Raw genomic sequence first — 23,612 nt, 5'->3', positions numbered from 1 at the left:
CAGGTTACAATTGGTAGCTACCCCTGTGTCGTAGAAGAAAGTAGTGAGGATTCAATTACATGTCATATTGACCCTCAAAACTCAATGGATGTTGGTATCAGGGAAATTGTCACTTTGACTGTCTACAACTTGGGCACTGCTATCAATACGTTGTCCAATGAATTTGATAGGCGATTTGTGCTTTTGCCAAACATTGACCTGGTGTTGCCAAATGCAGGATCAACTACAGGAATGACAAGAGTGACCATAAAAGGCTCTGGATTTGCAGTTTCTTCTGCAGGTGTAAAAGTCCTTATGGGTCATTTCCCATGTAAAGTTCTATCAGTGGATTATACATCCATTGAATGTGAAACATCCCCTGCTGCCCAACAGCTTGTGGATGTAGATCTTCTAATACATGGAGTGCCTGCCCAGTGCCAGGGAAACTGCACCTTTTCATATTTAGAAAGCATCACTCCTTATATAACAGGAGTCTTCCCAAACTCTGTCATAGGGTCTGTAAAAGTTCTTATTGAAGGAGAAGGTTTGGGGACTGTTTTGGAGGACATTGCTGTTTTCATTGGAAATCAACAGTTCAGAGCAATAGAGGTTAATGAAAACAACATCACTGCTCTTGTGACTCCTCTCCCAGTTGGACATCATTCTCTTAGTGTTGTGGTGGGAAGTAAAGGCTTGGCTCTGGGAAACCTGACTGTCAGCAGCCCCCCAGTAGCATCTCTATCACCAACTTCTGGAAGCATTGGTGGTGGAACTACATTGGTGATCACAGGAAATGGCTTCTATCCAGGCAACACTACAGTCACTATTGGGGATGACCCTTGTCAAATTATTTCCATCAACCCCAATGAAGTCAACTGCCGCACTCCCGCTGGGACCACTGGAATGGTCGGTGTTAAAATCTTTGTTAATACAATTGCTTATCCACCTTTGCTTTTTACATATGCCCTGGAGGATACTCCATTTCTCAGAGGAATTATCCCAAGCAGAGGTACTCCAATATCTGCCTTATTATCTTGATATTATTGTATCGATAATATTTATTAGTATAGAATTGGAATGATATTTGTAAATAACTATTAAGGTGTGTTTATAAATGATCCCACTTACACCTAATACATGGGATTCAAGTTCTGTGTAGTCTGTATTGTATGATTATTTTTCACACATTTATGGGATAACAATTTTAGACAAATTTCAACTTCTATTGAGGAACAAAATTCCCGTTAACTTGACCTAAAAATAAGTGAAGATAGACTAAAACTGCTAATTCATTTATGTTATTGATGTTGATTTGAACTAGAAACTCCAGTTAAAATTCAAAAGTTGCAATCTTACTTACATTGAGAGTGTTTCAGAGTACCTTATTTCCATGAAACTACAAATGAGTATTAACTTATTAGCACACCAGAATTCTTTTTAAGGAGATAATTGGCACATTCAGTGGAGAAAATGTTATAAAATAAGATTTTCTTAATTACTTAGCATGACTCATTTTTCTAATTTAACAATAGGTTGATATATCATCTTGGTCCTTTGTCATTATGCTATGCTGTTTCTGATCATCTTTGAGCTATTAGAATGCTTGTTATATATGCACTGAATTCTGGAGAGGAAGCTGTAGTGTAATAGTTGAGAGCTTGGCTCTCAAATGGCTCAAATTTTGGTTCCTTTAGTTTCCAGCGATGAAATTTTGGACAAGTTTTTTTAAACATCAATTTCTTTATTTATGCAGGTACATACATTATAAAGTTAAAGAAGTTTATTCATACAATGTAACTTAGAATAGTACATTTAATGAAGAACTCATTAAATGTTAGCCTTTTAGAAAAGTCTTAGGTTACATCACAAGAGAAATGTATCAGGTTTGTGTAAGTAGTATTTTCTGCCTTCAAAGAGTTTGCTGTCGAAATCTTCTTTAATATGTCAAATTTGCTCATTTTGAAAGACGTGAACAATAGCAATGGCATATTTCTTTGCCATGTGGTTGTAATCATTGCAAATAATGGCATATGTTTCTTATTTCCATGGACTGTGTCTCTTCTTATCTCTGTCTTTGAATAATTTTTTTTTTCAAAACAATGCATTCAAAGGTATAGGAGACTTGAAGACGTGTGAAAACTGAACTGTTTTTATTTGCTGAAGAGACAGGCGACACTGAGAACAACACTGTTGCACTTGAAAGGCAAAATGTCAAGCAAAATTAAATGTTAAGACCCATACAACTTTCTTTAGATTGTATCTTAAAACTATTTCAGCCAGGCACGGTGGCTCATGCCTGTAAGCACTTTGGGAGGCCGAGGTGGGCGCATTGCCTGAGCTCAGGAGTTCGAGATCAGCCTGGGCAACATGGTGAAACCTCGTCTCTACTAAAATACAAAAAATTAGCCGCGCATGGCGGCATGTGCCTGGAGTCCCAGCTACTCTAGAGGCTGAGGCAGGAGAATCGCTTGAATCCGGGAGGCAGAAGTTGCAATGAGCTGAGATTGCACCACTGCGCTCTAGCCTGGGCGACAGAGCGAGATTCCATCTCCAAAACAAACAAAGAAACAAACAAACAAAATTATTCCTAACATGAAATATCTCTTTACTATCTGTCATGTTTAAAATAAAATAATTACTTATATTTAAGCAATCCTCACTATGGTCAATTATATGGTAATTCTTTACTATTGTCACTTGAATTAAAATCAAACTACTACTTGAGGGCACTGCGTTTGTAAAAAGTTATGTTGACTAATTTTCATTTAAAATTTAGGTATGCGGATATTCATTTGAACAGCCTATGAAAAATTCCATATGTTTAATGCCCTTGATGTACATTTGTCAAAAGAGGGAAGCAAGAGAACAGCCAGGATCTAATTATTTGTTCTATGTGCACTCATTCAAGGCATTAACATCAACATTCACCTACAAATCTTTAAATTAATTCCTTTTTTCTGTATTTACTATCTTACACCCATTTACATATCGTAATTTGTTTACCAAGTCATACCTATCAAAAACGTTTGAATTAAGAAAAATGTAGTCTCTCCTCAAAAGAGTTGCTAATGTCAGGAAGGAAGGTACCAAAAATAAAGATAGTAAGCCTCATCCTTAAAATATGCTCTAACCCACGCTGCTCAGACATTAATACTTCCTAACTCTAGACCTGCTCTTCTCTCCTCCTCTCTTTTCTATTAGCGTGAATTAGTAACTTACAACTCAATAGAATGGACAGAAAGGCTGGAAAAATAATAAACATTGAGATAAATCACTTATAATTAATATACAGTAGAATGTAGGGTATATTGTAGTCAAAATGTATTGTATGACACAGCATGTATTGTTAATATTTATATTAGTTTTAAAACACTGGGTATTCTTTTATTTATAAAAGTAAAGAAGTATATCTTTAAATGAGTGTGTATTAATAGTTAGATATATTTATATTTTGTGCCTTTTTTTTTTTTTAGGTCCACCAGGAACTGAAATTGAGATCACCGGATCCAACCTTGGCACTGAGATCTTGGAAATCTCGGTGATGATAAATAACATTCAATGTAATGTAACCATGGCCAATGATAGTGTGTTGCAGTGCATCGTGGGAGATCATGCTGGGGGCACATTTCCTGTTATGATGCATCATAAGACAAAAGGCTCAGCCGTGTCCACAGTTGTATTTGAGTACCCGCTTAATATTCAAAATATTAATCCAAGCCAAGGTAGTCATAAGTATGCAGGAAACTGCAAATATTTTGTTTCAGAAAATACTTATTTAGAAATCTTATTTAGAAAATAATATGTTCTTCAAACACATAAAATTTCTAGTTTTGTGTGTTCTTTTTTTTTTTTTTTTTTTTTTTTGAGATGGAGTCTCACTCAGTCTCTCAGGTTGGAGTGCAGTGGTGCGATCTTGGCTCACTGCAAGTTCGGCCTCCCGGATTCATGCCATTCTCCTCCCTCAGTCTCCTGAGTAGCTGGGACTGCAGGCGAAACACCACCACGCCCGGCTAATTTTTTTTTTTTTTTTTTTTTGTATTTTTAGTAGAGACGGGGTTTCACCATGAAAATTTCTAGTTCTTATAGCACAATACAAATATTTTTCTTTATGTTGTAAATAAATAAGCATGTTAAGTGTATATTTATTTCAAAATACTAAACTTTAAAATATAATACCTTATATTTCTTAGTGATGTATGATTAATTTATTTAAAACTTAATCCTACTTAAAATGACAGTTATATGTGAAAATGTTTCTTAAATCATGTTTAGACATCACTGGTATGTAATTATTTCTACATAAATTAGTATCTTTTATTTTAAAATTTTTTTGGTTAAAAACCTTAAGAAAGTATAAATAAACCAATCTACTTATAATTAAAATTGTAATTGCATAGTCTATGTTTTGCCTACTCTGAAATCCTTTGTGACATCTCTTTTAAGTAAAATTTTAGTTCCTAGAAATAGTTCAAATAAATTACCAGATATGACATTTACTCAGTGAGGATTTTAAAACACTACAATCAAAAGAGATTCAGTTGCATTCATAGAATAATGCACTATAATTTCAGTTCTAAGAAAATCTTCATTTAATGTAACTTACTTTGAACATTTAAAATAAAGGTAAAAAATATGTACACAGAAGAGGTTTTATTTTAATTAGCTTTGTTTTTCCTTTTTATTTGTCTTCACTAGGGAGTTTTGGTGGGGGTCAAACCATGACTGTGACAGGCACCGGATTTAATCCACAAAATTCAATTATATTAGTTTGTGGCTCAGAATGTGCAATTGACAGGCTTAGATCTGATTACACAACATTATTATGTGAAATTCCATCTAATAATGGTAAGTTGTCAGAAAAAATAATGGAAGTCTTTGAGAACTAGTTAATTTTATAAAGATCAGTTAATTTCTTTTTTCAAGTTACTGGCTGCCTTGGAGTAATTAAATCACTTTATTACTGCCCTGATTCTAAGCAATTTCTCCAGGACATTTTCTAGATTCACATGTCTTTTGAGATTCATAAATTGCAGATGGAATTGTTTATAATAAATTGCAGTTTTCCAGTTTATGGTGTAAACTGATGGTTCTTAGTCTATTGAGCATACCAAATGGAGAACACATTTTTAGTTCCCATTAGAATATTAGGCTTCCATTAAAGATAGGAGTTCCATTAATGGCTATGAGTGTCAATGCCGGTGGTGCATTGCTAAACTCAAACCCTACCTGTGTCATTGAATAAGTTATTTAACCTCTCTATGCTTCAGTTTTTCCAACTATAAAGTGAGATGAATCACAGTAGTCTACTGGATTTTTGTCAGGTTTAATAAGTTAATGTACATAAAGTGGATGGAATGATGTCTAGAACCATATGTAATTCGCTATTATTCTCATGCTTACTTATTCATTTTTAGTTAATGGTTAAGAGCCTGGTCTCTGAGGAGTCCCTGTATCTCAGTTTTGTTACTTACTGTGTAACCCTAACTAAGTAACTTAACTTCTCTCTGCTTCTGTTTCTCCACGTATGAAATGGAGATATTATTAACTCTAATTCAATGGATTGTTGTGAAGATTAAATATTTGGTAGTTTAGACAACAAATCTTAGTTATTACTTCACAAAATTTAAGAAGATATTTAAACAATGTGAATATTCTAGAAGAAAGAATAAAGGATATATTTTATGTGAACACATTTTTTAAAACATTAACAAAATTTTTGAAGCTTTTCTAAATATTATTGCTTCTTTCTCTGACTTCCTTAACAAAGAATATTGAAAAATGCAATATTTTTATGACTGAGCTTATTTATCATTTTGACACCAGAGTTTGAATCCTGATTAAAAATATATATATACGTAGCAATGCTTCGAGACTTGTCAAGGTTTTAGGTTGTTTGTCTTAACACTGGCTCTGCATCTTCTCGTTATGTTTTTGCATCAGGTTTCTGTAGTCCTTGTTTCTGACCTTGCCTTCAGCTGTCACTGCTTGCTGTTATCAGTGTGTGTCTCTTTAAGCAGTTCTTCCCTCCTTCCTGTTCTAATTTACAAAGTTAGATTCTCTAGAATTGGAAAACTAAGCAGGCAGGTTTGTAGAATGTTCTACGCAAGAGTCTCCCTGGGAGGATCCAAGGGCTTTTTCTTCTGTTGATAGTGAGCATGAACTTTGTAATGTTTTTGGCTATTGCTAGAGGCCACTATTATTCATATGCAGCCCATGTATATTGGAAAAGGAAGATGATTGTGTGAAAAGGAAGATGTTATTGAAAATGTTTGGAGGTTTTGGAAATGAATCAGGGTCTGATGGCAGAACTGCATTCACTCTGATCCTCCTCTCATAGGCACGGGAGCTGAGCAAGCCTGTGAAGTGAGTGTGGTTAATGGGAAAGATTTGTCACAGTCAATGACTCCGTTTACATACGCAGTGTCACTGACTCCACTCATCACTGCAGTGTCTCCCAGGAGAGGCAGTACAGCAGGCGGCACCAGACTGACAGTCATGGGATCAGGATTCAGGTACTGTCTCCACACACACATGCATCGTTGTGCATTTCCAGACTCGAGCCATTACACCTGCTTTCTCCTATGCCTGGACAGTGCGGAAATACAGTCATGTAATGTGTACCTATATGCTCGTAACTTATGCTTAAGGCAAAAATAGTACTAATTGCTAACATTTACTGAGTATTTATTTTGTGGCAACCACTTGCCTACCCACAGAGACATCCTGCCTTACTTCCTGAGATGTTTTTTACCTCATTTTATGGTTAGAAGACAGATTAAACAGGTTAGACAACTTGCCCCCAATCCTAGTATGTAACATCACAAATATAAATCCCCTTCTTGTTATGCTTTCCCCACCATCTTATCTCCAGCCATGATCTGCTTCACTGGGTCAAAGAAACACCTTTCCATACAGCAAGTCTATTCCACTGTAATTGGTCAAGTTTCTTATTCTTAAACATACTAATTATTTGGCTCAAGTTTGTGCACTGCGTTGCCATCATTATTCAGATGGGGAAGGCTGAAGTCAAAACACCAGATCACATACACCACAGAAGCTCATTGTAACTCCTCAAGCAGTTGTGATTACCTTTGACTTGCATTTTTACCTGGAGGTTAAGTTCTAAAGTCCACAAACATGATAAAAATGTCACATGGAAAAGTGATCCTTAAAAATCTCTTTTAAAAGTACCTGTTGGGAGATCAACATAGAACCACTGAACAACAACAAAAATCACTGCTTTTTTTTCCCTAACACTGGAACACCGGCTATTTACAGTCCTATTTTCTGGACTCTTAACCTCTTTGTTTACTTTTTTTTTTCAATAAATATTTTGAAATCTTAGTATTGAAAAAAAGCATCATTCTACACTTTGGTGGCTGATAGAATCAGGTTTCTTTATTATTATTATTATTTTGCAATAATACGTAGGAATAAAAGGGTTTGACAGCGTGATCTAAAAGTTTGAGAAAAACATACATGTTATGTGTTCCCTCTTTTTTACAGTGAAAATGTAGAGGATGTTCATATCAGTATAGCTGAGGCCAAATGTGATGTTGAGTATTCCAACAAGACACACATCATCTGCGTGACAGATGCCCATACTCCCTCAGGGTGGGCTCCAGTTCGTGTCCACATCAGAGGTGTCGGCATGGCCAAACTGGTAATAGTGCTGTTGGGTATAGTAATCACAGCAACAGAAAACTAGCATTATGGGAGGTGGGCTAATTGGTAATGGTTGTTTTACTTTAATATCTCCAAAAAAATAACTGAGCTGTGACTATAATAAATTTAAAGTAGCTTATGTTTTTTGTTGGTTTTCCTAAAATTTTTATTATTTTGGATTTTTTATTTTTCTGAGTTGTGGGGTAATTGGTAATAGATTTTTTAAATTTTATCATTATTGTGAAATAAACCAAGAGGCAATTATAACACATTTTAAGTAGGTTAGATTTTATTAATAAAATGCTTATTGTTTGTATATATTATATATATTTACTATGCAATATAAATATATTTATATTGTAATAAAAAGCTTTTTGAAAAATCGAATGAAAAACTCTGGTAAAATCCCTAAATTTTAAGGTCTCCTATGTTCTATTACAGGATAATGCTGACTTTCTTTATATTGATGCTTGGTCCTCCAATTTCTCATGGGGGGGACAATCTCCCCCAGAAGAAGGGTCTCTTGTTGTTATTACAAAAGGACAGACCGTTCTGCTGGATCAAAGCACGCCTATTTTGAAAATGTTGCTTATTCAGGGTAAATTTCTGAATATCTGTTCATTAGACTCTGCCTGAGAAATATTTCTGTGAAACTGATTTAATCAAAGTCCACAATTAAGAACATCCATAGTTGCATCATATTTTTAGTACACAGTGTAGTCCTGGGCTTTCTAAATTGAGTATTGCAATCCATTTGTGGTTATGATATTATTTAATGTGTTGCAGCCAGCATTTTAAAAATTAAATAGGATAGAAAGCATCAGAATGGATTGCATGCATATGAGTAAGTACCTTTTAACAGTAAATGTTGTTTTATGAAACTTTTGGTTCAATAACAAAGTGGGGAGGTGTGAGCATGCCCGCCCACTTTCACTAGATCACAATAAAAAAGGCATTTTCCACTTTGAAAAACACTGATGTAGTGGGTCCCAAGAGTTAAAAAGTCACAGAGATTTGTCCTAAATGATCCCCTTGACTCCCTTTGGAAGATAGGTTGTGATTTTCACCTTTGCCTATGAACCTGTTTCTGTTGTTGCCTGGGGTTGTCTCTGCTGCTGTATTTTGTTTTTTACTGTAGAAAACTAAATAACCATGACTGTGATAATTGCATGTAAAAGAATCATTAATTGGTAAGAGTAGACTGCTTGAGGATTTAGTGTACAAACTTTGCCATAACAGCTGAGCCACCGGAAGACTCCTGCATTGTTATTGTACTATTTTTAACTTCTGGGAAAATAGAAAAGTTTCAGGTTTTTGAAGTTATTAAATATTGGACCTTTGGACAAATAAAATTTTACTACTTACAAATTTACACTAGTCTCATAAAAATGTATCTTGGTACGATCTTTAATAATGCTAATCAGGCTATAGCTGTTGACAGTGCAAATTAATGGGTAAAAGTTCAGAGCTAATGTTGACATTATAACCGTTTTTATAAACATGCTTTTCTTTAAATGCTTTCATTATTAATTTATATTTTGAGGTGCTGTCTTTGTAGAACGAATTTGCATAGCTGAGCTATTTAGTAGCATCTAAAATAAGCTACTTTCCCGATGTTCGAGGGAAAGTAATCTTCCCTGGAATTTGATTTTCTGTAAACTCCCACTGTCTTGTCTGGAGTTTTTATGCTTTTATGTTGCCAAAGAACTGAAGTGAAGTTACATGCATAACAATAGCAGAACTTGAATGAGGAATTAAAGTTTAATTTACTGTATAATTTAATAATTATTATGTTAAATTGTAAAGAGTAATTTAATAGGTAACTTTTAACAAGACTTTTCCTTGTGATGTATTTTAAAATTCTATGATTCATAGGTGGAACTCTAATATTTGATGAAGCTGACATTGAACTCCAGGCAGAAAATATTCTAATTACAGATGGAGGCATTCTTCAGGTATTCAAAAGAACATAATACATGTTCATTTTTAACCTTTCTTCATTCCTTTTTTTAAATACTATGTGTAAAATGGATAGTTAATTATACCAACCTCTCCTAAGTTTATCTTTGTTTAGGTCTCTGTTTTTGGTATAAAATCCTTCATGTAGGGATAAAAGTTTCCCAGAATATTGTGTTTTTAATGGGGAGATAGTAGTATATTCCCATAGAGCAGAATTTAAAATAGAACAGGAAAGAATTAACTCTTAGATGTGGCTAAAGTCAATCAGTATACCTTTCAAAGGTCTGGCATAGTGTATTTGGCTCACTAGAAAATTAAAGTTTTATCTTTCCAAAGAAAGATATGAACAACTGAGCAATTAATTCTCAAAAGAGAAGAGAAGATAGAAAAGAACTACTTTTGTGTAATTAGAATTGTGGATTTGGGGTTTTAATTTTCTGAATAGCATTTGTGACATCTTTTGCAGATTGGGACAGAGACATCCCCATTCCAACACAAGGCTGTCATTACCTTGCATGGGCACCTGCGATCTCCTGAGCTTCCTGTCTATGGTGCCAAAACACTGGCTGTGCGGGAGGGAATCCTGGATCTGCATGGTACAGTGGCCAAGTGGCTAAGGGAGTTGGTAGAGAAAGACTCACCAGGACACCAGGGATAATTATCCTGTGATAATTATAATTTATCCTGTGGTAAAGTAAAAGTGTGTTAGGCTTCTCGTGTCTTTAGATATCCCCTCTTTACCCCTTCCTTCTTTCCCACATCCAAGCAAGGCTGGCCCAGACATCAAGACTCAGAACCAGGCCAAGCGTGGTGGCTCATAACTGTAATCCCAGCACTTGGGGAGGCCAAAGCAGGTGGATCACCTAAGGCCAGGAGTTCCATACCAGCCTGGCCAACATGGCAAAACCCTGTCTCTACTAAAAATACAAAATTTAACCAGGCATGGTGGTGCATACCTGTAAGTCCAGCTACTTAGGAGGCTGAAGCAGGAGAATCACTTGAACCCAGGAGGCGGTGGCTGCAGTGAGACAAGATCGCACCACTGCACTCCAGGCTGGGTGACAGAGTGAGACTCTGTCTCTGTCTCAACCAAGGTCACACTTGGGAAAGTCTTTCTGGGCCTTTTCTACATTCCTCCTCTTCCCCCTTTCTATAGGCCTCCAGGCTCTTCTCATTTCATTTTACAGTAACTGTAGTACCTGTCTGTGATTGCCTGTTTACTTTATTTATTTATCTATATAAAAAGACTAAGTCTAGAAGCAGAAGAATGTAATTTCTTATATTTGTATCTGAAAATGGGGTCTCTCTGAAATATAACAAGAAATTTATAGTTGTAGATTCCTATAACTATATCCTAGAACACTGTCAGCAACCAAAAATGATTTTGATCATGTTTGAGGTACCAGGGCAACATACTATTTAAAGAAAGCATGGTGTGAATCTTTTTTATATTGAAGTCTTCTACATTGCAATAATCTATCCCTTTTATGAATTTAGAATACCATAAACATGATACCTTATTATCATAAAAGTCCTACATGGGGCTCACTATGTATACTATGTAATTTCTTAGAAAAGTCTACATTTGACTCTAGATTATTAGTTTAACAAATTCCTATCAATAATGACAAAGACAATAGACTTCTGCTTTTTGTCAATATTATCACACCCATTTACATTGTGTCCCTGTAAAAAAAAAAAAGATGGTTATAAATAGGGTATATCATTGCAGAAGAATATTTTTGAAAAGTTTTATAGTAATATGCATGTTATTACAAACACAATTGTTACTTTTATAAAGCAAGCATTCTACATATTTCTTCTTGGAGAAATGTATGAAATGCTAAGGCAAAATGAACCTTTCCAACATTGATTCAATTTAGGAAAAGATTAAAATGCATAAAGTTCTCAATAACCAATCAAACACATGTAAAGAAATACTCAGTGTGTACGTTGGTTCTAGGTGTGCCTGTTCCTGTGATCTGGACTCGCTTGGCTCATACTGCAAAGGCAGGGGAAAGAATTTTAATTTTACAAGAAGCAGTAACATGGAAGCCAGGAGATAACATTGTAATTGCAAGCACAGGACACAGGTATGATGTCTTCTGGGCTTAATGATATGTATTTAGAAAAGAAATTTCTACACTGTATAAAGAGGGACAATTCAGATGGTGCATGACTATTTGGTTTAAACTTGAAAACTCTAATAAAGAAACACGAACAGCCAAATACAGATTTGCCAAGTGTTAACATTAGGTTGATCCCATTTGTATTGCAGTATAATTGATAGATTTACAATAAGAAAAAATATAAATTTGAATTTATGAAATAACTATGTCCTAGTAAAATGTATGTTTTACATGGTTTGGCTCCCATGTAAGAATCTGTTTGGAAAAAAGAAGCGTTTGACTACTAAAAGTCATTGGGAAATATCTTAGAGTTTTAAATACATACCTTAATGAATGCAAAAATGTAAATGAGCTTCTTAGTGTGAGTCACTAAAGAACACGTTTGAAAGCAGCCAGTGAACTCTCTTATCTTACAGCCTTAGCAGTGGCTCCCATGGAGCAAAATTGTCAGTAATGACTAAATAAAAGAGAAGAAATCATTATATGAAAAGTGATGATTCACATAACCTTTTAGGTGCCTGTTATTTTAAAACTGAAACTATGACCCTTAATTTCTGTTTAATTACATATTTTAGCAAATAAGACATAAAAGAAAGAAATTAACATAATACCACCAAGTATCATGGGGGTAGGGGCAAGAGAAGCATTATTTTTGCTTTATTGTTCAAATTATAGATAATAGTAAAATTGAATATGGTTGTGATTATTAGGAAACAAACAGTGATTTATGATAAGAAACAGCTAAATTTTATTAAGGCCATGATTCAGCTTAAATTTAAAATTCAAAATGGCATTTTGAGTTTGCCGTATTCCATATTAAAAATAGACTTGCAGTTATTAGGAAGAGTTAAATATATACTTAGCTTTAGTGCTCATTTTGTTCTGCCCTTGGAAGAAATTTTAATTATATAAAGGCAAAATAAAAAAGCAGGAAAATGACAGGGTTTACTAACAGAATAGAAAATCTTCATTTATGGTTTTTTGTATGAAATGAAAGGGTAGCTTTAGGGTTTAGAATGGGGCTATTTAATTTTCAGAAACAAGAATTAAGGAGTTTCCCACCAAATCTAATTGTTCACTGTGTCCTTGATAAATCCTATTTGATAGTTTGCAAAGACAGTGGTTGAGAAAATGCCCTCAAAAGTCAGTGGTTAAGAAAATGCCTTCAAAAGTCAGTTTGTCTGTGTCTAGCTCCCAGCAATACCACTTACTAGTTCTGTAGTTATATTATTTTACCTTTCTGTGCTTCAGTAAAATTGGAATGTTATTAGTAAGGATTACATTAGTTAATAAGTGTAAAGCAGTAAAAGCAGAACTTGGCTCAAACTAAGTGCTTGTTACACTTAGTGTTGTTATATTACAACAAAGGAAGGAAAGATGTGTTTAGGTACATACAATATATGAAAATGCTTTTCAGAACTTCTTTTCTAAAGAAATCATTGTATCATCCGAATTCAGGAAAATTCAAGAGAGGCTAATCTAAAGCCTTTTTGCATACCACCTGTGAGATCTTGTACCACTGGTTCACCCTTATCTCTAAGCATCCTTAATCTCCACCTCTCCCTGCCCCTCCCCTACAATTCCTTCCCTGCATCTTTTGCAATGATTCTTGTCCCCATCCACCCATTATCTTGATAAACAGCTTTGTTCTCCTGTCTCCTGTAGCATCTTTCTTTTTTAAAATCCTTTATTTTAGAGTTGTAAGCTGCTTATATATTATATGCTCATTTCTTCTATTTTATCCTTACTATCCTTTGTTTTCTTTCTTTAAACCCCTGCATTCTAGTTTTCTTCTTCACAAATCTTTTTCAGTGACCTTGTAATTATCATCATTCATTATTTCCTTTGCATCACCAAGTTCTTTTGGTCTGCCCTTGGCATGTCCCTCATCAGCTTTCTCTGCTCTCAGTTTGATTTAGGTTCTCAGCCTCTCACACCTGGAATATTACATCACCTTCCTATTTGGGCTCCATTTCACTTTGTTACCCCAACGAATTCATTCTGCATTAATTTGTTCAATCAATCAAAACCTGTTATTGAGTTGTGACAGGTGCTGTACTAAGTGCTCAGCATATAAAATGATTTCAATGGGTCTCATTCCTAGAAGAGCAGACAAGTCAGCGGAAGGGACAGAAAGATAGATATCTCATAGGACTGCAGCGTGGTTGCTCTGAGCATTAACAGAGCATTATGCAGAGTGTATTGAGAATGCAGAAGTAGGGTTGGGAAAGTTGAGAGAGCTGCTTTGAATCTATTTCACATATGGCACTGTCATTCGAACTGCCATTTAAAGGAGGGAAAGGATTTGCCAAGGGAGAGAAGGGTCAAAAGAAAATGTTGGGAAAACACAGAGGTAACTCCCTTAGGCTTACCTTTGTCAACAGCAGCAATCACACTTTAGTAGATAATATATTATACAATCAAGCACTGACACACTTGTCTCCTTAAAATCAGGGAAATTTTCCACTTGGCATCCCCAGTGCTTAGTTCCATGCCTAAAATGCAGGTTAGACCCTCAATAAATGTTTGTTGGATCACTAAATGCATGAATGTATACATTATAGAATTGGCAAATTCTTTCTGCTGTGACTGGAATTTGGGGTATATTTGGAGGAATGGTAAAAATGAGATCTCCTAAACTTCAACTCAATCATTTCTTTTCCCTGTTCAGGAACCTTCAGTGACTCCCCTTTGTAAAGGTTCTCAACTTGTGCATGACGGACATTTTGGACCAGATCACCTTTGTTATGTTGGGGAAATCCTGTGTATCATGGGATGCTTAGAAACACCCCTGCCTCTACCTACTAGATGCCAGTAGCAGCCCCCAATTGTAATAACCAAAAATGTCTTCAGGCATTGCTAAATGTCCCCTGGGAGGAATAAAATCATCCTCAACTGAGAACCACTGAGTATGATCCTCCACATTATAAATGAATAGTTTTCCAAATACTTTTAATAAGCTAATCCAGTTCTAGGAATGAATGTAGAACTTGAAAAATATTTAATTGAATTGAAAATATTTGTAAAACTTAGTTAATAAAGCAAGAATAAAATATTTTATTCTAATTTCTGTTCAGAATATTATATGACATAAGAATAGTTTCCTGTTTTTTCAAAGAAGCATTTAAAATGAATAAAGCAAATATACCAAAACAATATGTTATGTCAATTAATATTAATTTTGAACATGTTTTGTTAAAATTTTTACAGACACAGTCAAGGAGAGAATGAAAAAAGGACCATTGCGGCTGTAACTGCTGATGGCATAAACATAACACTAAGTAATCCACTAAATTACACACACTTAGGAATTACGGTCACACTCCCTGATGGAACTCTGTTTGAAGCAAGAGCAGAAGTTGGAATTCTTACAAGAAATATTTTAATAAGAGGATCTGATAATGTTGAGTGGAATAACAAAATTCCAGCGTGTCCTGATGGATTTGACACAGGTAATTTTAGCAGCTCTCGTGGTTGGTATAATCATGCCATATAGTTCTAAAATTTAATTGGTATATGTTGAAATACATTATTTCAATGTATTTCATTGTAAATATCATTAAATATAATTTAATGATATTAATCTTATTATAAGATACCTTTAAATATCTTGTAAATATAATTAAATGTGGAAATTTGAAAATGCTGATAGCATTTGTGAGTAACATGAAGATATTTGAATATATTGAAGAAAAGTGGTTAATGCTGACACTATAATGGGAGAAATAAGTGCACTTGGTTTCTGTTGATAAATTCTCTTCCTATACTTATGATTCATTATTATGTTTAGATTAGACCTTGATGATTAGTTTTACATATTGCCAGCAAGAAACTGCATTATTTAGATTTACTCAGAAAATATGGAGAACTATATTTGATAGTGATACAAAGATTCTGTTTAGTAAATCTTTGATTCATCAGGACTTTTTCAATTTTCCAGAATTTGCAGTTTATCAGAACAGTGTGAGAGTAGATTTACTGTAGAAAGATACTTTAATTAATTCCTAGACTGATGATGCATAGACAGACAAATGGATAGATGGAATGATGGGGGGGGGAAATCTATAGATATATAGATCTGAGCCAGTGGGGGTAGGCTAAGTCAGAGTTTTTCAAAGTCAGCACTGTTGGTACTTTGGCCCAGATAATTCTTTGCTGTGGGGCATCGTCCTGTGCATCACAGAATGTTTAACAGCACACTTGGCATCTACCGACTAAATTCTAGTAGCCTCCTCCAACAACTGTGACACCCAAAAGCATTTGCAGACTTTGCAAAAATGTTCCCTGGGGGCAAAATTGGCCCCAGTTAAGAACCACTGGACTAGATTATGCTCTATTTATCAACAAGCCCAAAATGTCAGTGATTTAAAATATAAAAGTCTATTTCTCGGCCGGGCGCGGTGGCTCACGCCTGTAATCCCAGCACTTTGGGAGGCCCAGGAGGGCAGATCACGAGGTCAGGAGATCGTGACCATCCTGGCTAACATGGTGAAACCCCGTCTCTACTAAAAAATACAAAAAAATTGGCCGGGTGTTGCGGCGGGCCCCTGTAGTCCCAGCTACTCGGGAGGCTGAGGCAGGAGAATGGCGTGAACCCGGGAGGTGGAGCTCGCAGTGAGCCGAGATCGTGCCACTGCCCTCCAGCCTGGGCGACAGAGCGAGACTCCATCTCAAAATAAATAAATAAATAAAAGTCTATTTCTTATTCATACTACATGTGTCCCATATGGGTCAACAGGTGGGCTCTTCTCATTATAATTGCCTTGGGATCCAGGCTTATGAAGCATCTATCTCAGCATGGGCTTCTGTGATCTCTGAGGCAGGAGACGAGATTGCTGAAGAGTAAAGCACTAGCAACTAATTGCTTTGGTCTCAAAGTGATAGTTGTTTCTTATACTCCAGGGTCATTGGTCAGAACTGATTCCATGGCTATGTCTAACTCAAATTGAAGAGAGCGAGTTAGTGCAAACCCCATATACCCAGAAATAGAAGGGAAATAGATATTGGTAAATTTTAATGATGTTTTATCACAGCTCTCATATCTATAGCAGGAAGCATAATGCATCTTACAAGTTCTCTTTTAAATATTTTAAGTAATCATTGATATCATTACAATACTATAAGTAGTTGAATAATAACTGATGCAGCTTAAATAATAGCCTTTTTTTAAAAAAAGGAAGTATAAGACAAAGCTCACGGGATTTGATGTCAAGTGAGCCACGTTCTCATTCCAGTTCATCTGCATCAAGTCTCACAATGTACATGAAACCCAGTTTCATCCCGTTTAAATTAAGAACACTTTCTGTTCTATTTACTCTGGTTGTAAAAAGTAAGTGACATAATGCATATTCTCATGTTCTACAAATGTAAAATTGCATTGATTATGTTAATCCTCAAATCTTGGGGAAGGCTTCAGAAATAATAAAACTGAATCCCATTATCAATATTCCCTTGATCATTCAAATGTTTGTTTAGTATCTTCTCTGAAAAATTCTGTGTAAGTACTTTAGGGAATACAAAGTTGAACAAGACAAGGTACTTACCTATCTTGCTATCTGAAAGAGGAAATGATGTGAATACAAATAACTATGTTCTAGGATGAGGTTGAGATTATAAGTGAATCAAATGATACAATTACTTACGAGAAATTCAAATTGAGGATTCAAATCCTCAATATAGGAGGATTCTGACATGTTTTTTAATGATGCTTTAAAAACTGTTTTAAAGGAGAATTTGCTACACAGACCTGTCTCCAAGGAAAGTTTGGAGAAGAAATAGGAAGTGACCAATTTGGAGGCTGTATTATGTTTCATGCTCCTGTACCTGGTGCTAACATGGTAACTGGGAGAATAGAATATGTAGAGGTGAGAGGCATTATTACTAAATCACAGTGGTTTTCTCAAGGTTATCCATACAAGAAATATGTATTAAGCTCCTGCTGTTTGTCAATGCTACTTAGAATCTGATAGGGGAGACAGATATATAAGTAAACAATTTTAATATACCCATTTGATCATACCAAAATTTTGTTTCTCAAATTTTCTCACACCCCAAATCAAATTCATCAGCAATTCTATCTTCTCTACCCACAAAATGCTGTATCCAGAATCCAGTGTCTTTCCATACCTCCACCTGACCCTGAGCCTGAGCCACTATCTCCTCCCACCTGGACTGCTGTGATTTTCTCCTACCTGGTCTTCCTGCTCCCACCTTGCTCTAATAGAGTCTCCACACTTCAGTCAAAGTAAAATTTTAAAACCATAAATCATATCTTGTTACACCCCTCTTCAAAATCCTTCAGTGGCTTCATAGTATACGTAAAACAACAGGTCTAAGTCCATCCCATAGGAACCATGTGATCTGACCCAGAGATGCCCTCTGATTTATCTTCTACGACCCTATGCCTTGCTTGTGCCATGCTAGTAATAGAGGACCCCTTATGTGATCATGTCAAGCACATTCCTATCTCAGGTCCTTCATAGTTGCTTTTCATTATATATTTATTAATTTATCTATTTATTTATTTTTGAGATGGAGTCTCATTCTGTTGCCAGGCTGGAGTGCAGTGGCACGATCTCAGCTCACTGCAACCTCCACCTCCCGGGTTCAAGTGATTCTCCTGCCTCAGCCTCCCAAGTAGCTGGGACTACAGGTGTGCACCACCACACCCAGCTAATTTTGTAGTTGTAGTAGAGACAGGGTTTCACCATGTTGGCCAGAATGGTCTCGATCTCCTGACCTTGTGATCTGCCTGTCTCGGCCTCCCAAAGTGCTAGGATTACAGGCGTGAGCCACCATGCCCAGCCTGTACTTGCTTTTCATTCTGCTTGGAATCCTCCTCCACCAAATACTTGCATGGCTTATACCCCTATTTCAGTCAGATCTTTTGACGAGTGTAATCACTCCAGAGAGGACTTTCCTCACCACTTTTATTTAAAATTGCCACCTAAACTCCTATTTACTTTATTTATACATAACTCCTAACAGGATATCTATTTTTATTTATTTTCAATCTCTTCCTCTAGAACATAAGCTCTATTATTTTACAGATGTTGTCTTTATGGTTCTCTGCTGATTCCCTGGAACAATGCATGGCATATAGTAGATTCTCAGTTGATTATAAATTAAACAAATACTTAAATATGCATATTATTGCTATGACATTAGAAACTCCCGTGTATCTTATTTATATTCAGGCTGTATAATCAGGGTTTGGCATAGTTTTTATCATGTATTCAGCAGAAGGAAGGAAGGGAGGGAGGAAGGGATAATAAAATCCATAAATCCGTTAAACCGGGCACACTGCGACTGCATTGATGGTGACATAGTCAGCAACTCCATTTGTAAACTTCCCTCCTCCTGAGATATGTTACATGTGACATCTGAGATATGGACTAAGTGAGATTGCTAGTTTGATCTGAATATCGAATATTAATAATGGTTAATTTTTAGTTTTAGATGGACAACAAAAATAGTGGACCTAATGTTTTATTTCGTTACCCCATGAGATTATATGACACACCTGTGCATGCTCACACGCACGCACGCATGCACGTACACACGCACACAGACACACTGGTATCCTCTGTATCAAATTATTAAATCATAGACCATTTGAAAGAATGCACAGCCCCATGATTAAGAGCACCAGCTCTAGAGTTAGACCAACTTGGGTTTAAATGGAACTTCGTAACCATAAACAAGATACTCAGCCTTTCTAAACTTCCATTTATTAATCTGTAAAATGAAGTCAATGGTAAGTGCCTACTTTAGGGGATTATGGCAAAGACTAGGATCATGCATGCAAAGGAGCACAACATCTGGCGCACATAAAACATTCAAGAAATATTTCTTATTATTACATAAGAAGCAAAGTAAAGTAAAAGAGAAAAAGAAGTCTTTCAAGATGTTTTATTTTCTGAAACACAGAAGTTTACTAATATACCAAGGTAAAAAGCAGAAGAGTCAAAGATGGCTTTTTATATTCTTTCATTCATTTTGTAGTAAGTGTGGTCTGTTATACATTGTATAAAACATGGTGGGTTGGGGGTTCAATGACATTTTCAAATAATAAACATGAAAACTTTAGAAGAAATAAATGTATTAATAATAACATAAAATTTGAGATTTTTTTGAAACAAGAAAATACGAGCTCAACATCTGAGCTATTACTAAATAACTGTGATTTCTGGGCTTAACAGGTATTCCATGCTGGCCAGGCTTTCCGGTTGGGGCGATATCCAATACATTGGCACCTGCTTGGAGATTTACAGTTTAAATCTTACGTAAGAGGCTGTGCAATTCACCAGGCCTATAACAGAGCTGTTACTATCCATAACACACACCATCTTCTGGTTGAGAGGAATATTATATATGATATTAAGGGAGGAGCATTTTTTATAGAAGATGGTATTGAACATGGCAATATCCTCCAGTATAACTTGGCAGTATTTGTACAGCAAAGTACCAGTCTACTGAATGATGATGTGACCCCGGCTGCGTTTTGGGTCACCAACCCAAACAATACCATACAACACAATGCTGTTGCTGGCGGCACTCACTTTGGCTTTTGGTACCGGATGAACAACCACCCTGATGGGCCATCCTATGACAGAAACATTTGTCAAAAAAGAGTTCCCCTTGGCAAATTTTTTAACAATACCGTCCATTCTCAAGGTTGGTTTGGAATGTGGATCTTTGAGGAATATTTCCCCATGCAAACGGGATCTTGTACGTCTACCGTGCCTGTGCCTGCAATATTTAACTCACTTACTACTTGGAATTGTCAAAAAGGAGCTGAATGGGTCAATGGAGGTGCCCTTCAGTTCCATAACTTTGTGATGGTGAATAACTATGAGGCTGGAATCGAGACTAAGAGGATCCTGGCTCCTTATGTTGGAGGGTGGGGAGAAACCAATGGAGCAGTGATTAAAAATGCCAAAATAGTTGGCCATCTTGATGAACTGGGAATGGGGTCTGCATTTTGCACAACAAAAGGCCTGGTTCTCCCATTTAGTGAAGGCTTGACTGTATCTTCTGTGCACTTTATGAACTTTGACCGTCCCAACTGTGTAGCTTTGGGAGTGACATCCATCTCTGGAGTTTGTAATGACAGATGTGGGGGTTGGAGTGCAAAGTTTGTTGACATCCAGTATTTTCACACACCAAACAAGGCCGGCTTTCGCTGGGAACATGAAATGGTATTGATTGATGTTGATGGCTCACTTACAGGTAATGTTACTTTTTAATTCGTGATAAAAATCCATTGGAAATACGTTAGCACAGAGTTAAATTGTTAAAGCAGACTTAGGTGCATTACAGATCTTACCTAATACCAAACTTTACTAATAATTTAAATGACAGAGGCAAGCACCAGGCACAGATGAGACATTCTTTAATGGAAGAGCCCCGAGCTGTCAGAGGCAGCCTCCAAATATGTCCTTTTTCTCCTGCATTGGCACATTGATTTTAAATTAACAGAAAATTTGGGAAACATTGTTCACAAAGGGAAACCATTTCACTTTTAGAATGCCTCCATTTTATACTCAGTTAAATTGCACAGAAAAGAAACTGCTTACATCACTACACTAATTCTCCAGCCAGTCCTGCTCCAGAAACATATAAATTGCAGGCTTATTTACAAAAGCAATGTAGACAGACTGGATCTATCCTTGTGAAAATACTTTTAAGAGAAGAAATAAGTCACAAACCTGCTGTGAACCCTTTTCTTCCAATCTAAATCCTAAATTTTTAATTTATTCAAAGAATACCAAAAGAGAACAAAATTCCATATACATTGTAGGTTAAATTTTTTTCAGCATTTCAAGTTCGGAGTAGGTCACATTTTGAATATTTCATAAATATTCATGATTTCTAGAATTTAGCATTTTTACAAATTGTAAATGATAAAAATCTGTCTAAATAAGATAGCAAGGCTATGTGCCTCGTACTCTGTGAGTCAATCGACAGGTAAACCTATAGACAATAATGATTTACTTTTGAAAGACTCTGAAGGATGAAAGAAGATTCATCTCAAAATTCAAATGCAAAACTTAAGTTTTCATCCACAGTCGTTAATTGTGACTTTAAAGAGGGAGAATGTTTGGATGCCTTTGGTAATGTTTATTGATTTACTTAATTCAGTTTAGGTTTTGAACATTAATTGGTAGTCTACCAGTTTCGAGTAAAGGCTTTATAGTCATAACACCTGGATTTAAATCCTCCGTGTCCTTGAATAGGCTACTCATCCCAATTCCCATTTCCAACTTTAACTCTCATGGGTGCTTCGCACCCTGTGTTTCAGCTAAATCCACAATAACATTCCTAACCAAAGAGGCACTGCAATGCTTCTGTATGAGATCCTCTTGCTCCATGCAAACAAACAAACAAACAAAAAATTACCCAGACCTTTAGATTGTATTAGTGGTACTATGGGTCACAATTCTGTATATTGTAGACCTTTTTTATGTTTCTTAATGTGAAATAAAAAACATTTTGTTTGTTTCCCAGGGCACAAAGGACATACCGTCATTCCACACAGCTCATTGCTAGACCCTTCTCATTGTACTCAGGAAGCTGAGTGGAGCATCGGGTTCCCTGGATCAGTCTGTGATGCTTCAGTCAGCTTTCACCGTTTAGCGTTCAACCAGCCTTCTCCAGTATCTCTGCTTGAAAAGGATGTGGTTCTTTCAGACTCTTTTGGTAAGTGGAATATATTAGTTTAAACAACTAATTTAAATATATCTTCCTAAACTTTTGTCATCATCTTCTTGCATTGTTACTTGGTTGTTCAAACACTGCAGAAAGTATAATATTTATATTAGAGTCCAAGCAGGAAGCAAATAATACTCTCAAAGTAGGTGTTTGAGAAGCATTTTATAAATGCAGAGGCTAGCACAGTATTCTGCTTATCAAGAAACCTCCAGACAATATTATGATAGAGAGAAGGAATGTTGGCATAGCCCTTGGAGCAAGTAAAAATGTAGCAGTGTTTCTGCCATTCAAGGCAGATGTTTTTGATTGTCCTTGCTGATTGAGATGGGATGGGGGAGCATTTTCTAGGTAGCTGCCTACCAGGTGCCAGAGATTGTGGATTTACTGATTTGTTCCAGTAAAGGTACAATACCTGTAACACCAGATATGCTTGACATCATTACCTGACTATGTTGCATTAATTTACTGTCATTGTTCATAATCCATCTGGCATTTGCACCAGCCAAACAAACAAGCTAACTAAATGGGGATGTGGTGAAAATCCTGAATCTCACATTTCTTAATTCTTCAATCATGGCACTAATCTCTGCATTTCCCCACTACCCCCACCCCACTAGCAACTCGAGGATTTAAACTTGCTTTTATTTAATTAAGGGGGTGGCAAACATGGTTCCTAGAGTATAGAGTATCCACATAGTTCCTACTACTATATTTGACCCTGCTCTGTTAGTTGGGGAACCAGTTTGGGAATTCTTCCAGTTACTAACTGTGTCTAGTGTCACTCTATCTGACCTAACCCATCCTGACTGGCTCAGATCTGTATCTCTATCTCTTTATCATTCCATCCATCATCTCTCTAGAAATTATTAGTTAAAATATCTATTTATAATGAATCCACTCTCACAATATACACTGTTCTGTGGGACTGTAGATTCTGAAAAATGGAAAAAGCATTGATGAATCAAAGATTTGCTAAACAAAATCTTAATACCATTGTCAAATATGGGTTTTTTTTTACATTTTCTGGGTAAATATAAATGATGCAATTTCTTGACAGCAATATGGAAAACTGTAATCATCAAGGTGTAAACACATAATAAGGAATCATAAGTATAGAAAAAGAGTTTAATAACAGAATCCAAGTGCACTTATTTTTCTCTTATAGTG

General features: G+C 35.9%; 1 protein-coding gene across 6 annotated transcripts in view; it reads left to right on the top strand.

Annotated features, from left to right (window-relative positions):
- The window catches only part of LOC105475972 (PKHD1 like 1), a 166,509-nt gene that overhangs the window by 79,171 nt on the left and 63,726 nt on the right, over positions 1-23,612 (top strand). For all 6 annotated transcript variants that reach the window (XM_011731513.2, XM_071067900.1, XM_071067901.1 and 3 more), the window contains 13 exons: positions 4-988; positions 3,453-3,701; positions 4,675-4,824; positions 6,317-6,491; positions 7,486-7,642; positions 8,086-8,242; positions 9,520-9,599; positions 10,070-10,199; positions 11,567-11,696; positions 14,943-15,184; positions 17,460-17,596; positions 19,934-20,963; positions 22,242-22,433. In XM_011731513.2, the coding sequence (XP_011729815.2) occupies positions 4-988; positions 3,453-3,701; positions 4,675-4,824; positions 6,317-6,491; positions 7,486-7,642; positions 8,086-8,242; positions 9,520-9,599; positions 10,070-10,199; positions 11,567-11,696; positions 14,943-15,184; positions 17,460-17,596; positions 19,934-20,963; positions 22,242-22,433 (3,814 nt within the window). The remainder of the gene's footprint in view (positions 1-3; positions 989-3,452; positions 3,702-4,674; positions 4,825-6,316; positions 6,492-7,485; positions 7,643-8,085; positions 8,243-9,519; positions 9,600-10,069; positions 10,200-11,566; positions 11,697-14,942; positions 15,185-17,459; positions 17,597-19,933; positions 20,964-22,241; positions 22,434-23,612) is intronic.

The sequence above is a fragment of the Macaca nemestrina genome, chromosome 8 (genome assembly GCF_043159975.1).
Source record: "Macaca nemestrina isolate mMacNem1 chromosome 8, mMacNem.hap1, whole genome shotgun sequence".
NCBI classification, from domain to species: Eukaryota; Metazoa; Chordata; class Mammalia; order Primates; family Cercopithecidae; genus Macaca; species Macaca nemestrina.
Note: the sequence above shows the minus strand (reverse complement) of the source record. Positions and strands in the feature narration are given on the sequence as shown.